The sequence below is a fragment of the Parasteatoda tepidariorum genome, chromosome 2, assembly GCF_043381705.1.
Source record: "Parasteatoda tepidariorum isolate YZ-2023 chromosome 2, CAS_Ptep_4.0, whole genome shotgun sequence".
In the NCBI taxonomy this organism is placed as follows: domain Eukaryota; kingdom Metazoa; phylum Arthropoda; class Arachnida; order Araneae; family Theridiidae; genus Parasteatoda; species Parasteatoda tepidariorum.
This window is the reverse complement of record NC_092205.1, coordinates 568,060-586,628: the sequence shown is the minus strand read 5'-3', so window position 1 is coordinate 586,628 and position 18,569 is coordinate 568,060. Positions and strand designations below refer to the sequence as shown.

Here is an 18,569-nt window from a genome sequence, read left to right as displayed (position 1 = left end):
TTAAACTAATTTAAATTTAAAAAACAACCATAGCATAAGCTTAATACTTTTTGTTTTAATAAATGTTACGGCTTGATAAATATTAATTTATAATGAATAACTGAATTTTAATTAATTGAGAAAAAAAAACTCTATGGAAGATAAAATGCATCAGTAGTGTATTTAAAATGTTCAGTTTGCGAAAAAAAATTTATTATTTTTCGATATAACACAAAAACATGAATCTTTATAACCGCTATATTTGCGCTTTATTAAACTGTGCCTGTCATCTTTGCTTTGTCATTTTAATATTATGGTTAATGTGAAATTGTTGTCCAGTCAACATAAGGAATTAAAATAATAAATGCAAAATTGTAAAGCGTGTTAGGAATTAACATTTCACGCTTTTACTAAATAATCTCTTAGGAAAAAACCTTTAACGAGTTTTCACAGAGAAAAATTAAATAATAATTTATGAAGCAAAATCGTAGAAAATGTGGTAAACGAACAGTTTTAAATTTTTTTTCTAAAAGAATCGAGAAATATGTCCGATCTATTGGAACTGTTAATGAAAACAGCTCCGATTCCTGACCGGATTCAGTACAATTTTGAATTTAAACAACCAAAAATAATTATTTCAGTTATTATATCCTATAGAACAGGGGTTTCCAACTTACATGAGGCTGGGGGCCACAATTAAAAACACAAATCAAATGGCGGGCCGCAACTTTATCAAACTTTTATGTAGGACTCTTTTATGTTTCAAGGAACATTAAATATTACTGTCAGATTTTTACCAAGTTGTACAAAAATAAAGTATTGAATTACAAATTAAAATAAGAAAGATTTTTAAAAATATTTAATTGTTATTAATAATATTTTTCAAAATATTAAATAAATACTAAAAATTCGGGCTACAATAACTTTTAGTGCTCCTATGTATTAAACAATTAATGTGCAATAGTTATCTAATTGTTAAGATATAAAACTTTAAAAAGGTTGGTATTAAAACTTACATAGTAGCACACAAAATGTTGAATGAAAAAATTGAGGTTTGTCTGCTGTAACCACCAGAGAATAGATATTTACATATTAAATTGAAAATTTGCAAATATGTGTGTTAATATTTTCGACCAAAATGAGTGGTTTCAAAAAGTTAAATCGGAGAATTTCTTAGAGAAAATTTCTGATACGCACATGCTAAATTATATTCACAAAATACAAAAACGCGAAATAAAAAAGAGCAACATACACGATTATTTTTGTATTTGAATAAATGTTTTATTGGATGCAATATCTGAGAAATAAATTTTTTTGCACCGTTGGTATGTTAAATTTCACAGAAACGAAGAAATTAGGTTTTTATTAACGAGAAAAGTATTTTAAACCCATATAGATTTTTTACGAAAATTGTCAGCAAAAAAATGACAAGTAATATATTTTAGTTCGCGGGCCACAAAAAAAAGGCTTCGAGGGGCGAATGCGGCCCCTGGGCCGCCAGTTGGAAACCCCTGCTATAGAATAAGATGGCTGGGTCACATCTATCGAAATATTTACTATATTAAGAAGTTATTTCAGTCCTTGCAATGCAAATTTTTGCTGATCATTATTAGAATATGTAAATTAGTAAAAATCAGTTAAAATTTTTTCCACGAATTATTCAAATCCATGTATAAGGCCCTAGTTTTTGATTCAATCTAACATTAAGAAATTTCACTGACCTTTAAAATTTTCAATTTTAAAGGTCAAAACTGTATTTATTTTCTTCTCATCATTAACATATAATTTAAACATCAATTAATGACTTCCTGTGTTTCTAACCATAAATAGTTTTTGTACCAAAACAAAATCAAACCGTTTGCAACATTTATTATGTAAACATAATGCGTGGTCTTTATCTAGATATTTTTTATATATACTGTCCTCTCAGCCCATTAATTCTAGGCAGTAAAAAATTCACGATTCGAGAACTAATTCGGAAGAAAATGGGTCACACTCTCTGGATTGGTTTCATCAGGACAGACAGCTGTCCATAACCTAGTTTCGTCGCGACAGAAAGTGGGTACCTTTTTAATTGGGATATCACTTTTATTTACTCATTTAATTTAAATGGACTAGTTCAACGAATGACTTTCATTAAGCGCCTCGTTCGTATTATCGATTGTACAGATTATTGTATATATTTTATAAAGTGTCTCGAAATTCATGCGAAAAGAAATTTTGATTTAAATTTTTTAAAATTTAATTTAAAATGATAAATTTTTTAATAATTCATGAAATATGCAGTATCTGTATACTTCATGAATCATTGCTTAGGATGTTCTAAATTAGTAGAAGCGATTTTTATTAGTGTCAAGGAGCTACTTTGAGTATAACGTATTTTTATTGTACATAGTTTTACATTTCTGGAAAGAAGTTTTCATCATGCACATTATGCAGTGTGTTCCAAAATTCGTGCAAATAATAATTTTTCAAGAAAATATAGGTTTTTAATTGAAAATCGAGAAATTTTATTGATTCATGAATATAGTATTATAATTAAGTGCATATTATATATGGTGTGCTATATTAGCAGCAGTTATAGAGTAAATGGTCACTACAATTTAACTGAGTTTTATAATTGACAAAAAAAAAATAGTATCGAGTTAGTAATTTTATTCATCGATACTTTCGTAATACTATATGACCAGTTATAAATTAGCTAATAATTACAATTCCAGTGGTGGAAAATTCTTTAACATGTCAACGTTTTTAATAAATGCATGTAATAAATTCATGTGTCTTAATATGAATTTTTCTTCTGTCGATTTGGGTTTGTGCATCATGTGATGAATCAAGTAAGGAAAAAGGACATTTAGTATTCCGTTAAAACTCTTTTTGGATATTCCCTTATACCGCAAACAATTGTTCGTTTTAATTAATGTTCATCGAAAATATTAAGTCAGAATCTTAAAAAAAGAATAAAAATGCATTAATTATTATCAAGCAATAAAACGCATAACAATAAATAGAAAAAACCAGCATGCAAACAATAAACGTATTTATCATTTTAAACAAAAACTCTTGACTTATGTTAAAACATAATACACGCGTACCAGATAAATCAGAAAAATTTTCTAGTTTAATGCACACTCAGGGTTTAAGCTGAGTCTAAAAATTCATTAGCAAAAAAGCTAAAATCTGAAAAAAAGTTTTAGCAAAATGCTAAAATGCCATTAGGCTTATAAAATTACTTTATATCAAACAAGTACTGTAAGTTATCTGACAAAGAATAGCTTAATGTACAAGAATATCAAAAAGAATACCTATAACAAAAAAAAAACACATTTATTATTTATCAAAACATTTTGGTTTATAATTAACAATCTTCCTTTCTTTCATGTTTGCCCATTTTACAAATGCTTCTTGAAAGTTAAATGCACTTTCAGGGCCCTCAATATTAATCTTCTACTAAGCTTTTTTTTAATGGAATTTAGTAAAATCCTTTAGCAAAAATGCGAAAATGCTTTGTTGAATTTTAGCATATTTGAGGGGTCTTTTCGCATTTTGCGAAAAAAGCTACCGTACCGGAAACCCTGTGCACACTACTTAAAAACCAATAGATTCATGTTCATTCATTTGTATATTTGAAAACATTCACTAAATTTCTGAGCTTAAAAATGAATAAAAACTATTTTTGATGCTAGGTAAAATAAATTTTAGAGATTTGAAGTACGAAAAGTAATCCCTATTTTGTATTCTTTTTCTCTGCCTTCGAAAATGATGTTTGATTCAGTGCAGTTCAAAGCATTTTAACGGCGTTCATCAGAAAGAAGAAATAATAAGCCATTTGTTAATAACCGAACAAAAATTTTTCTTATTGCCTCGATATCTGTTCATTTTATCACAATAAAAATTATGAAGACTTGAGCGAAAATTAAAATTAACAGTAATAAAATTAGTTAATTTCGTTAATTATCAGTCGTATTTAAAGAATCGAACTATTGTTAAAATGCAGGGACTTAAATTCCATGAACTGAGTCATTAGTCTATCAGCGGATGGTGGAATATTGATTCCTTTTCTCTCTCTCTCTCTTTTTTTTTTTTTAGTTTCTCCACGTTTTCTACAACTATTTCTTTGTGGAAGCACGTGAGATTCGACCTTTGCAGCTCGCCAGGGATTCTGGCGGGCGATACAGACAATCGCCCGGATTTATTTTGCTTTCGGGAAAATATTTTGATTCCGAGATTAATTTAAAACGTATTTTTTTTTGTGAAAGAAAAAGTAAGGAAATTGCTACTATAAATTGAAAATGTTTAGTAAATATGTGACAGCGAAAAATAAATTTAAATTTTCATCTTAAAATTGTAATCGAACTAAAATAATACAAAGATACATTAAAGTGGAAAATGCTGTATTAATCAAGCACAAAAACTGCGTGAAGGATTTTCAATTTTCGAAGATGTAAGGTACTTATTAACTAATTAAAATTTTGTTCAAAAAAGAATGAATTAAAATCTAGTTTCCTTAAATTTAATTATGGATTATTTCATTCTGAAATAAATTCTTATCTCTACAAGATTTTTGAAACTGAATTTCTAATAAGTGGGCAGTTCCTAAAGTTTTCGTAGATGTTGATAAAACCCAAAAAATTGAACAGGTTAATACCAAATACAGCATTCATATACAATTTAAAGGGTGTAATTTAAATCTAAACACTCATGATGAATTAACTTACATCAAACTCTCACTCATTCACACGCTATGAGAACTATTTTCACTTCTCAAAACACCAATTTTGGCTAGTTCTAAATCTCGATAGTAGTTTGTTTATCACCAAGGATGATTTGGTGTGACTTACTTGAGGAGAACTCCTCCAGACTAAAAGTCTGGGGCTGTCTGCTTCTATAGTAATAAGTGAGAGCACATTTTTAATGGGGTTACAATGGATGAATGAAGGTGTCGATAGGTTTACTGTCACCGATATATTCCAAGATTAAGATAAAACTATTGACCACACACCCCTATTCGAAGTGACTTTTCCTCGTAACCATAGCACCTGACACGACGCAAGACTGATGTCTGAAAAAGTTCTCCTGAAAGTTTCACTGTAGTTGAAGTCTTTTTAGATACTATATATCAACAGAAACGAAAGTTTGCCGTTAAAATATATATGTAATATTTTAGTCGTGCAATAAGGATTAAAGTATTGTAATGTTTAAATCACTGCGAACTGTAAAGTGATTTTATCAAATTGAAAATCAGTTCTTTGTATTGGGTATAAGAAATTAAGCAATCAATATATCAGTTATAGCAAGGAATTGCCGAAGGCTGTAGATCACTTAGACGCAGAGCGTTGCCCGGAGTGCACCATGAGGAGGTAGATCTATGTTGCACTCCAACGTAGATCTACCGCATAGGCCTTTCCACCACGCCTATTTGTCCACTTTGTAAATCTGAAGTGAAATTGGGCAGGGACCACCTGCTTCTATGTGGGGCCCTTCATGGACACACTGAGTCCTCAAGATATTGGGAAAACATGGGAAAACAGAGAAAACATGGGAAAAATTACGGAACAATAAAAAAAGGAAGAAAAAAAAGAAAAATAATAATAAAAATAAAATAACATGAAACCGGAAAAAAATTCCGAAAAAAAGGAAAAGAATTTCTAAAAATATCGGGGAAATAAAAGATATAATCTTTTCATCAGCTCACACGATTATATCCGCAAAAAAGAGTGCTTTCTAATATTGTATCAATATAGCCAAAGCAAAATATATCAATAAAATAGTGTGAGGAGCACTCAAAAAGTTTTTACAAAAATGTTACAGCAAATAAAATAGAACACAATAAGTAAAAATATCACGTAAAAACAGAAAATTAAATATAAAGAAAAAACCGAATAAAACATAATCTATAAAGCGAGTAGCGAATTCAAATGAACTTACATGAACGGGAAATTTTTCAAGAATGATTTAAAATATTTTCGAAGCAGGATTGCCAGATTACAAAATATGAAACCAAAAGCGAAAATTGAGGTGAAAGCGTAAATAGAGAGGTTTTGTATTAAAGTGCGTTCGTACTCTGCAGTACTGAAGTGCGTTTGATGTATTAGTAACCAAAGATGAGCCCGAAAATGGATGTGCGAAAGGTAATATTACACTGGATAATTTAAAGAAGTTGATAATTAATAATTTTAGAAAATTAATATTTATTTAAGAAAAAAATATAAAATAGAAAAGAGAAAGAAACATGAATTGCTTGTTTCGCACATAATTTTAGCCACGGATTTGCCCGAAATTGATTTGAGCGTGAAAAAATTATATAACAAAGAAATTTTTATATAAAGAAATGTTATTATAATGCTTTTTAAATTTATTATTCTGTTCTTGTCGGAGAAGTAGTAATGTTAAGTCATGAAAAGTTATTGGAATTAGACATGAAAATTCATGAATTTGAAAATCTAAAATGTAGCAGATACCCTACCCTGTATTATGGAAAATAAAATATTTCATTCGAAATCTTTTTTCTTATTCAACATTATTTCATTTTATGCTTTGCAGAATATTAAATCAAGATCAAGGAGGTATGTAAATAGGAAAATATATTAAAATGCATATTTAAGTTCAGAACCTTCTTTCGTGACACTTGTTAACCAAGGTGTTGTAATGATATTGACAGCATTTCAACCAAAAGAACTAATTCGTTCTGTTTAAAACTATCTCAATCACACGACTTCTTTTTCCGAATGTCACATACCTCCTTTAACTACGTATCCGTACTCCTTCAACTACGATCAAAATAAAACTTTATTTTGAGGAGCAGGTCAAGAATTTGCACTTCATAAGATTTGCAAATGATATTAAGTAAACTTAGTTTGCAGTAAAAAGAGTTGATGTTATTTACACACTCCTTTCGTTAGATCTTTAAAAAATATAATTTAAAAAAATTAAAAGAAAATTAGGTTTATAATACCCTTAATTAAACAAGAGTAACAATTGTTACTGTTTTTACAATACTTTTTTAACTCTGACAATCTTTTCATGAGATAACTTCTTTTGCCAACGATTTTGTTCTTTTTTTTTGTTAGTTAAAGCAAGCTTACGCATTCTTGTAATTTTTATATTTGAAATTTCAATGTCCAAAAACATGTATGAAGTGACCCCTAGTCCAAAGAATCTAAGTTAAATAGTTGTAAGGCCGATTATTTTGAAAACAAATAACTACTCCGGATCAATGAAACAATTATAAATGAATCATTAATATTCTTGTTTTTTATTACGTAATATTAGGAGAAATTGTATTCATAAATTCTTCAAAACGTGTGCTAAAACTATTATTATAAGTTAATTAAGTAGAAAAAAGTAAAATGGAGGAAAAGAGCAATTTTTGAGATGATTCTAAAAATAACACGTTTTTCGAATCTTTTTACAATTTTTCATTTTAGTAGTTGTGTTGTTTAACAAAACAAGGCATATCGAACATTTTCCTGATGTAGCAATATTTTTTTGAACTGTGCAAAAGTTGAGATGTCATATAGACACCTTTTTAAGCAAATATTTTCAACTTTTTAAAACAAAGGGGTAACTTTCTTTAAGTTAGCGCACAAGAATAACTTTTAATGCTGAAATATTATATGTCCATAGCTTTTTGTTCATTTAAAAAATAACAATATGTGTATTTTTTCGCTGTGCACATATATGCATTTACTTTTCTTTACTCGAATAAATAAGGAACAATTAAAAAAAGAAAATTTATAATTTATCTTCATTTTCCGTAAACAATAGTATTCTTAGTAAACAGTCAGCTGTTCTGCATCGAATGATATTGTATGTGATCAGTAGAATATTTTTAATTCCTTAACAAGATTTAATTCTCAGATAGCAGACAATAATTCTAATAGATAGTTTTCTTTCAATAAGAACTTAGCAATAATTTAGAAAGTACTTTTATTTTAAGGGAAAACATAAACTAAAGTACTAAAACGATTGATTAGTATATTATTGGAAAATAATATATATGGTTGCATAAAAAATAAGATTTTGCGTTCAAATTTAATTAAAAAGTTAGAAAAATAATTCTGCGAAACAAGCGAAGACATATAATTTACAAATTTATTTTAAGATTAAGGCGGTATATAAGATGTAAAAAAGTTTTAAGATCATTAAAAATGCTGACTACGTATTTTCATTAATATTTATAAAATATATATTCAAGAAATTGATAAATAGATACGTATGTATATTATTGAAATTGTATCAGTTATTGAAAAACAAAATAAAAAATTAATCACATTAAATAAGCATAATCTGGTGTATAATCATATTCTATCAGAAGCACGCTTTTATAAAACTAGACATCCGCTCAATAAAGTGTTTTTTATTCGGAATGTTTTATTCAAATTTCTTTACTGAATTTCAAATTAATTATTAAAGGACTAAAAAAGAAACGTCGTATTTTATAGTTAGAAAGAAATAAAAAAAAAATAGTGCGTAGAGTCCCTCCGCGCGGAAGAAGTTAAACTTCGCAACCTGAGACGTTAATTGTAGAAGAATCAGCAGTCGTAGAAGGATCACTAGTTCTATTCAACGACTCTTTTTCCTGCTCCGCTCGCTTCCGTGCTCTGTAATCACGGTAATATTGTGCATTTTTCCCTCGTGGACCTCTTGAACCAGTGGAAGTGCTTGTGGTTGCCTCATCGTCTCGCCATGGAAAATGTATTTGTATTAATAATGTATGTGAATGCGTCATAATGTAATTTCAGAAGAGAAAACCTAACAATCTATTGATATTCACAAGAGACGTACCTTGACATAACCTTAAATCCGTCGCATTGTCCGTGGGATTGTTTTCACTCATTTTTTACAATTGTTATCCACTAAATTTAAAAATAAAAAATACTATCCTATTTAATTATATGTGTATCAAATCAAACTAAAAAAATATTTATAGAAAAACAATGCTTTTATGACTTTTATTATTTTTATGCTGGTGAGAGCCAAAACAATATGGAAATGAATGAGGGAAAACTGGATCCTGCCACGTGATTTCCCGGCCAATAAAAATGTAGCGTTAAACGTTTAACGCAACCTTGTTGGAAGTCGCATATGAAGTATAACTTCAATAACTTCAATAAATAGATTAGCAAACGGTTATTAGCGAAATATGAATGAAATTTTACGCTATGCGCGCGAAGCCAAGTTCCTCGCAATTTTATCACATTTTAATATTAATCGCCCCATTTAATTATTTCTTTATTGTCGCCAAATTATTTTTTTAAAAATAATTAATTTTAATTTTTCTCAGCTTCTAATAAATAAAAACAGTTGAAACTTTAAATTTTTCAGTTGAAAAATACGTAGATTAATATGGTATAAAATAATTCATACCTTATAGTTCAAAATCTTTTCATCCTCAATTTAATTAAATAAGAAAAAATAATTAATAATCATTCAAAATTATTTTGTCATGAAATTATCTTTGGATAAATGAGTTTTATGAGTGGGTGCAATTTTTTTTGGAATTGCTTTATTAGTTTTAAAAATACGGCTGAAAACGTGAAAAGTTAAATTAACATTAAGGGGTACGAACTTTGGATCGCTCTCCTGACCAAACTATGGGGACCATATTTCCCAGATTGCGGCTACCCCCTATATTTTAAATGTCATGGATTCCAAATATGTAAAAAAAAAAATATCTTTGTTCAGAGAAAGTACGTTTTTGTGTCTGATTTCGTAACTTAATTAATAGTTAGCACTAATTAATTAGCATATTTGAGGTCACCCCCTGGAACCATTAAGATTGACACTTAGCTCGTGAAAATCCGAGAACGAAAGTTATTCAGGGTGATTCGTTTTTTTTTTGCGGACTGTACACAGCACAGCAGATTGATCCAAGATGTCGGGGTATCAATAGTGAATCATCAGTCGAGACAATAAGTCAGTGATGAAGATCAGTGAGTTACAGCGATGGAGATCAGTGAGGTACAGTGATGAAGATCAGTGAGGTTTACGACTATTAATGTTTAACTCCGCAGCCTTGTAATTTTGAACCCTATCCGGAAGACAAGGGAACTCCTGAATCTAGTATAGGGAAACATTTGCATTCGTGGAAGACTTTTTGATGAAACTAACCCGAATTTGCGTTAGATGAAGAGGAAGACCACGAGAACTCCCCACGGTTAGCCTGACGGCAAAGGGACTCCAAACCATGATCCGTTTACCACTGAGGATATTTCATGTCAGCACCGTGTCCGGATTCGTATCGACCAGCCATCTGTAGGCTTTGAATCCGTTTCACTACATTGAAAGGCGAACGCTCTATCCCCTGAGCCATCGCTGCTCGGTAGTCCTTGTTTGAAATACGCAGGAATAGGAACGGTAGTGATTATTGCTTTCAAAGCCTCGAATGTTCGATGTTGGTCATCAGTTAATGTGATTGTCGAACTGCTTGTCCTTTTTTCTAATCCTTTGAGAATATTTGTGAGTAGTTTTGCCGTAACAACATAATTTAGAATAAGCTTTCTAAACTGATTAGCGAATCCAAGGAAACTGCGGACTTAATGGAAAGAATTCGACCAAAAATAGAAATTTTTGATGCCGCAAATTGTGGCTTTGCTGGATTTAGCTTGAATCCAGCTTTACGAATAGCTTGAAAAATATTGTAAATAACTTTAAGGTGGATATCAAAATCATCATGTAACGTTGAAATGTCGTCAATGTATAAATTTACGTAGTGTTCAAAAAGGTGGTCGTAAGCACATTTTATTGTTCTTGTCATCGTAGAGGGGCCGTTAGTGACACCAAATGGCATTCGAAGAAATTCGTAATGCCCGTCAGCGGTAACAAAACCGGTTTTGCAGATGTCAGATTTTCTGACGCGAATGGTGTTAAATGCTGGTTCTACATCCATTTTAGAATTAACTCGTTTTCCTACTGTTCGTTTAATCACATCTTCCATCTGGTCGATTGGGTATGGATCAATCTTGGTGATGAAGTTGATAGTGCGTGAGAAATCTACAAAAACTCGTCCTGGAGTGCTTTAATAGGAAGGCTGTTCAACGATGAAAGCAGGGGCAGCGAAAAATTCCTTGTTTCAATCATTTTTGAATTTGATTGTTCAAAAACTGGCTAACTGGTTCTATAAAGTGATATGATCGATAACGGATAGGCTTGTCATGTTGCAATTCTATTTAGAATACCACATACGGACATAGTCCAATATTGATGGATGGGAAAATGGAAATTGGGAGCAAATTCCAACCTTGGTCAGTAGATGATCAATGTTTCCATCTTTGATATTTAAAGAAATCCATCCAACATGGTTTATTAAAAGGTCGACGGCTTGAAAATGTCCATCAGTCCATGAGTGAATAACAGTATTAATAGGAACGCAAGAATATTGAATAACGGTAATGTTTGCACACAGATCACAGAGGGCTTGAATTTCTGTATTATTGTCAATAATAATAGGTATTAAGACACGCTTATATGTTTGAGTTTTAATACAGTTTATGGAATGATCATCGTTTTCATTTGCAGGCGCAGAGCTTGTAGTTGGAATGCTGCGATTTGTGTTTGTAATTTGTGCGACGATTGCGATTTGTGCTTGCGATTTGCGGGACATAAATTTGGATAGTTTGAATTGGTGGCACCGCGTGGTTCCTTATTATTGGAACTGAGTGTCTATTTGACACTTGTTGGATTTTTGAATTGTCCGTGATGAATTTCGTGAACTTCCTTGAGGGGGTGGTAAACTGCACATAATAGAAGCATGACCTTTTTCTCCGTATCGCCAGCAAGTAATATCTTGAACATCGTCAACAGCAGGGTTATATTTACGTCTTTGTTCAAGTTGCGAAGTTTTTGACTGAGACTTCGGTACTGAAAAAAATTGTTGATTGGCGTGACATATTCTCCTGTTTGAAACTTCGAATTGCACCAATTACGGCAGCTCTGTCAATTAATTCTTGGACAGTAATCGAATTCTGAGTAGCTAAGGTAATCTGCCATTTTTCTTCTGTAATATCATCAATTATCAGAGAAATTCGATCAGCTTGTGGTATAGTAAACGGAGCTTTTTCAAGAAGAGCATTCTTAGCATAAATATAATCAGCTAAACTTTCATTATTTACGAGTGCTCTGATGAGCTAAAAATTCTGGCATAGTAATACTCCTTTTAAATCTGGCATCGAGGGCAGTTTTCCATGCAGTTCGGTCATTATAAGTTTTACTTCGTGTCATTTGCCAATTTTTTGCAAATCCAGCAAGGCAATTGCATTGGTTAGTTTAAGTTCATCAGACCAATTAGCTAGTGTCGCAATTCTATCAACTTCGTTTATCCATTCAAAAGCATTGCCAATGGCATCTCCTTTAAATGTTGAAATAGAGTTTTCGGTATTATTAGTGGATATAATTTGGATGATATTTGGTTGACTTACTTGTTTGTCCAATAATTGGTTTTGAGCTTTCATAAATGCAGTGAAAATTGTTGCAATATCAGAATCTGTTTGCGAGATAGGAGGTGAAGGGGTACGTAGAGGAATATGTTGACTCCTTAAAAGTTCCGCTTGTTTCTGAAGTAATTCAATTTTAGTCAATAATTCAGTGTGGGCCGGGATAGCCTGGTCGGTAGGGCGCTGGGCCCATATCCAAGAGGTCATGGGTTCGATCCTCGCCGGCCGAAGACTCCCCGTGTTGTAAATGGTGACTGATGCACGGTAAATCTGTCGAGTCTCAAAGTCCTCCATGTTCCCACAACAAATCAATACCTCTGGGGGTACTGATCCAGGAGTTTCCTTGTCTTCTGGATTGGTTCAAAATTACAAGGCTACGGAGTTGAACGTAAGTAGTCGTAAACCCATGAAATTGGGTCGGCTGTTCAACGACGGTTATAAAATAAAATAATTCAGTGTTATCGAAGCAGTTTTCTTCAGAATATTGTGTGTTGTCATCATTTGGAGATTGCATGCGAACAGTAAAAAGTTCGTCTAAAGTTCTATTATCCGTCCTTTTAGTATTATCATTTACTAGACGCAATATCCAGTAATTTTTATTTCCACTGAGCGAAAGATTTCTTATACGCAAATCTGATTTTAACCAGGCGATAGTTAAATGAGTCAGTCGTTCCACATTTAAGGCATTCAAAACAGTATTCAAATCTGTTAACATCTTGACAAAAATGCAGCGAGATGAATCTGTTATGGCGACGTCTATTACTGTAATCTAATCTGTTGCCACCTTTTTCATATAAATGTTAAACATTTTTGCACTGTGATAAAGTTAAACTTATGCAAACCTTACATAAGAATCTTACATGTATGTGATAAAGCTAAATAAAATGAATTCATTATCTATTTTGTTAGTAAATTGTGAATTTTCGTATCCACTAAGACGCAATACAATCAATTTTAGTCAATCGCCATCTTTGTTTTAAAAGTTATAGAGCTTGCGGAAAGAAAATATTTCTGCTAAATAATTTGCAGCTAAAATTTACTCCTTAAACGCCTCCAAGTGCTTTATAAATTATACAGTTTGTAAATATACGCCTCGGCGTAGTTACCGCCTCAATTTTTTGAAATTCATCCCCTCAAAATAAAGATTAACTGTATGCAAGATCATTTGGCATGATGTTGATGCTTGAAGCCAAATCATGATAGTTAAAGTTTATCACAATCAAGCAATTTTCTTCTATACTTGTCCCTTTAGAGGGATTGTAAAAGACCTCTTTTCACAATATTAAAGTCTCCCAATATTGAAACAGTCTTAATAACTAGGTGTCAAACATACTAATATAATATATAGTACGTACAGTCCGCAAAAAAAAAAACGAATCACCCTGAATAACTTTCGTTCTAATGATCGGATTTTCACGAACTTAAAGTCAATCTTAATGGTTCCTGGGGGTGACCTCAAATATGCTAATTAATTAGTGCTAACTATTAATTAAGTTACGAAATCAGACACAAAAACGTACTTTCTCTGAATAAACATANTATGTTTATTCAGAGAAAGTACGTTTTTGTGTCTGATTTCGTAACTTAATTAATAGTTAGCACTAATTAATTAACATATTTGAGGTCACCCCCAGGAACCATTAAGATTGACACTTAGTTCGTGAAAATCCGATCATTAGAACGAAAGTTATTCAGGGTGATTCGTTTTTTTTTTTGCGGACTGTACATTTCTACATTTAGTACCGATTAAAACTGCACCAATTACCATATTACAAGTAGTGACTATAATTTGACTATAATTAATTATGCATCATTGGCGTTAATAATAATATGGCGATTTCTTACATTTCAACTGCACGAATAAATGAAACTTCTCTATTAATTCACTTTATAGTATTTATAGAATATAGCCTATTTTTTTTATTTAAGTTAGTACTCATTACAAAATTAATTAAGCATCAATGACGTCATTAAATAGTTTGGCGATTTTTTACGCTTCTCTTAAATGGATTAGTACCATTTCTCCTTATATTATTGTTTTAGAAGGAGCTTAATTTTAATTTCAATTAGTGATTATTATCGAAATGAATTAGTATTAAGTATTAATAGCGTCAATAATAATATGGCGATTTTTTACGTTTTTTCCTAAACGCTTCAGTATCATTTCTCTATTAATTTTGGTCTATAGCATATAGAGCATTTTTTTTTCGTTTCATTTAGTACTGATAGCCAAAATTAATTTAGCATCATTGGCGTCTATAATAGTGAGATTATTTTAGGTCTCTCTTGAACGAATCAGTATCATTTCTCAATTAGTTTTTCTCTTTAGCTAATTTATTTCAATTTATATGTATTACCAAAATTAGTTAATCTTCTTAAGAGTCAGTAATAGAGTGGCAATAATAGTTTGGCGAAAAGAATAAATACTGTTTCTTCAATAATTTTGATTTCTAGAGCACAACTGTGATGACACTATCACAACACACCCAAATTTTAACAGTATAGCTCTTGTATAAATTTAAAACGTTACCTTTGTAACGGTGCCTTGCACCTAGCTTGTTTTAACTGCAACCGTGAGTTTGGCTAAGCTGGTTGCTCGGATGAACGCTATCATTCGATTTGTGTTAACGCTCTGTGTTGGTGAGAAAAAAATGAAAGATTCACTTTCCTTCTCTGCATGCTCAGAAGATAAAAGCTAATCTCCTTTTTTCATGATTATTCTTACATTGCAAACATTGCGCATGTATGCGAGTTTTGCATTGTGAATAGATTCACAATTTCCTACATTGATATTTGAAATATAAACACCCGAGCATGCAGAGAAGCAGACACGTGTTCTTCAATAGTAAAATTATGCAAACTGTTCCAGTGGTCAAAATGTTGTGCTACTAAATTCTGATGTGTTCCTGAAATAAAAATGAGTGATCCAGAAAACATGTTATTGTTCCATTTTAATTCGACCAGATAAATTTGGGTATACCATTCTACGACACGTGCCTAAAGCAGAAACATATCAACAACTATTTTTTTAATTAAATTATTACTTAATAATAAACTTTAACAAGCACCAATGGCGTCAATAAGAGAATGGCAATTTGTTAAGTTTCTCCTATACGAATTTGTACTATTTCTCCATTAACTTTGTTTTTTAACATCTAACTTTTTTTTTCAATTATTGTAGATTTTAAATTATCTAGCTTTCGATATACACTGCTCAAAAAAATTAGGGGAGCACATAGTTTTAGTGAAATTACGCAAATATTTACACCGATAAGTAACAAAAAAGTAATCATTTATAATGTAAGACCGAGCAGGAAAAAGAAGAAGAAAACTTCATATGCAAATAAAAGTTCATGACGTCACAAACCAGAAAAGAAGATAAGAGCAGAAATCGGGATGTAGCAGAGACGTCTGTTTCACTGCCGTAACTCAGAAAGTTGATTTCTCAGTTATTGTTTTCGAGAAAGGGTGACTTGAAAATGTCTCAACAACGTGATTTACCTGAATCCATTGCATGGCGCATCATCGGCAGACTGGAATCCGGGCAAACACAACGCAGTGTGGCGGACGCTGTTGGAGTCAGCAGAAGTGTCGTTGCAAGGCTGTGGAATCGATTCCAGGAGACTGGAAATGTGAGTTGTCGGCCAGGGCAAGGTCGGCCACGTGCAACAACTGCAGCTGATGACCGGTATATACAGTTAACAGCTCGTCGTAACAGAACAGACAATGCTACTCAGCTGCAAAGACAGTTTCTCGTGGCAACAGGACGAAGAGTTTCCACTTAAACAATACGGAATAGGCTCCATCAGGGAGGTCTCTATGCTCGTAAGCCCATGGTCTGCATTCCATTGACCTCGAGCCACCGTGCGGCTAGCAGAAGATGGGCTGCTGAACATCAAGATTAGGAGCAACGCGATTGGAGCCATGTATTGTTTACAGACGAGTCTCGATTCAGTCTGGAGAGTGACACCCGACGTGTTTTGGTGTGGAGGGAAAGGGGAACTCGAAATAACCCCACTTTCATTCGTGAAAGGTCACACTACAGACGAGCTGGTTGGATGGTGTGGGGTGGAATAAGCATAGGTGGACGTACGGACCTGCATATCATTCGGAACGGTACTTTGACGGCCCGCAGATATGCAGACGAGATATTGAGACCTCATGTCATACCCTACGCAGCAGCCATTGGAGATTCCTTTGTTTTACAAGATGATAATGCGAGACCACATACAGCTCGTCTTGTGAAGAGCATGCTGGAAGCTGAAACAATATAACGTATGGAATACCCTACACCCTCTCCTGACCTGAATCCAATCGAGCATGTTTGGGACGTGCTCGGGCGACGCATTGCTGCGAGACCAAGCCCTCCATTAACTCTCCGTGACTTGGAGATTGCCCTTCTTTAGGAGTGGAACTGTATTCCCCGAACTCTCATCGATACCATCATCGCATCCATGGGAAACAGGTGTGCAACAGTCTTAGCTGTTCGAGGAGACCACATGCCTTATTAACAGTACTGCATCACTTCCAAACATTACTTTTTTATCGTTTACATGTAAACCAATTGTTGCCTTAAATCAGCTTTTTGTTTTTTTTCCATAGTTTCCATGAATTAAAGCTTAATTCCATATGTTTTTACGTCTTTTTTTCTGTATCGCGCATTGATACGTATGCACTATCCATTTCATGCAGCTCTGTGGATGTCTCGCACGACTTTCTTACTTTCTTTGCTTGCTCCCCTAATTTTTTTGAGCAGTGTAGATCAGATTCACGTTTTAAAAGCATAACTATGAACAAAATAAGCTCATGGTTTCTTCCAACTTAAGGAATACTAATTTGGCGTAATCCGCCAATGCTATCAAGTTCATGCCGATCATTAAGTTTGTTAGACATAACGAATAGAAAATAATTAAATATTAAAGAACGTACAAAAACTCATAATTTTTATGAGAGCTATAAGCTAGCAAGTATGACTAATGTAATATTTAAGATATTTGATAGAAAGAAAATAGTATGCAGTCTCATTTTTTATCAATATAGAGTTCTAAGCTTATGAAAAAATTCCATTTTTCAAACGGCTCAACCGAAAGAACTAATTAAAATTTTTGATTCAATTTAAGGATTGGGGGTTAAATTTGACTCTTGCAGCCAACCGTCCGTATTTCAAGATGATAGCATAAACGGTTGAGTCACATACAAACAGAATCTCATTTTATTATTAAAGATAATTTCTATTCGTTTCCGTTCTGTTAAGCCTAGTTCGAATTAGTTTTCATTTTCTCTGTGCGTTCCCTATGTTTGATTTACAGACCAATTTTATTTTAAGAATCAGCGCATAGCATATTTTAAGAATTAGTGTATCAGTAAAAATCCAAAATCTGGTAAATTCTAGGTTTTACCGGTAAAACTTAGCTTATAGGTTGTCCGAAGTATGCGCTAATATGATCGCATTTCGACCTTCTGCCAAGCTTTTGTGGTAACTCCTAGGAATTACCAAGTCACGTTGGTAAATCCTAGGTTTTACCATTAAAATTAGAATTTACCAGAAGATTTAGGGCTCCTACAGTTGTTATGGTAAAACTCGAAGTCTAGTAAATCCTAGGTTTTACAATGAAAACGAAGTGTTTGCTCTGTAAAAGTATGCTTCAAAATGGTACCATTTTGGCCTTTTATTAAGCCTTTGCTGTAAAATTGGTGGCATATTTTTCTATATTTAATATCGTATATATTTAATATATTAATATATTTAATATCGTATCGTAAAAATGACTTTACTAACTTCTATGTGCATCTTATCTTACTGTAATTTTAAATTTCAGTGCTATTGTATACAAAAGACGGCTACTCAACACCAAATAGTGTAAAAAGTCATTTTTGGTGTTTTACTACCTACACCAGAAACTATCCTTGGTTTAGTGGGATACTTAATGGAACACCACTTTGTTTTAAAGTAATTGTCACTATTTTTGGTGTTAAGATAAAAAATTTTGTTTACAGTGAAGTTAATTTGAATGCAATTCACAATTGTTTAACTTTGGAAAAGCGTTTGTGTAAATATAAAAATATAAAATAAATATATAAATTTGATAAATATATAAATATAATAAATATATAAATATAATAAATATAATAAATATATAAATATAAAAATATTAA

At 32.1% G+C, this 18,569-nt stretch overlaps 1 protein-coding gene across 1 annotated transcript; it reads left to right on the top strand.

Moving 5' to 3' along the window:
• The first annotated feature begins 15,892 nt into the window (after positions 1–15,892).
• Positions 15,893–16,687, top strand: LOC139425050 (uncharacterized). Its single transcript, XM_071178048.1, has 2 exons — positions 15,893–16,124; positions 16,353–16,687. Exons 1-2 carry the CDS (start codon positions 15,893–15,895, stop codon positions 16,685–16,687), a joined length of 567 nt encoding a protein of 188 aa, XP_071034149.1.
• Positions 16,688–18,569: the final 1,882 nt, after the last annotated feature.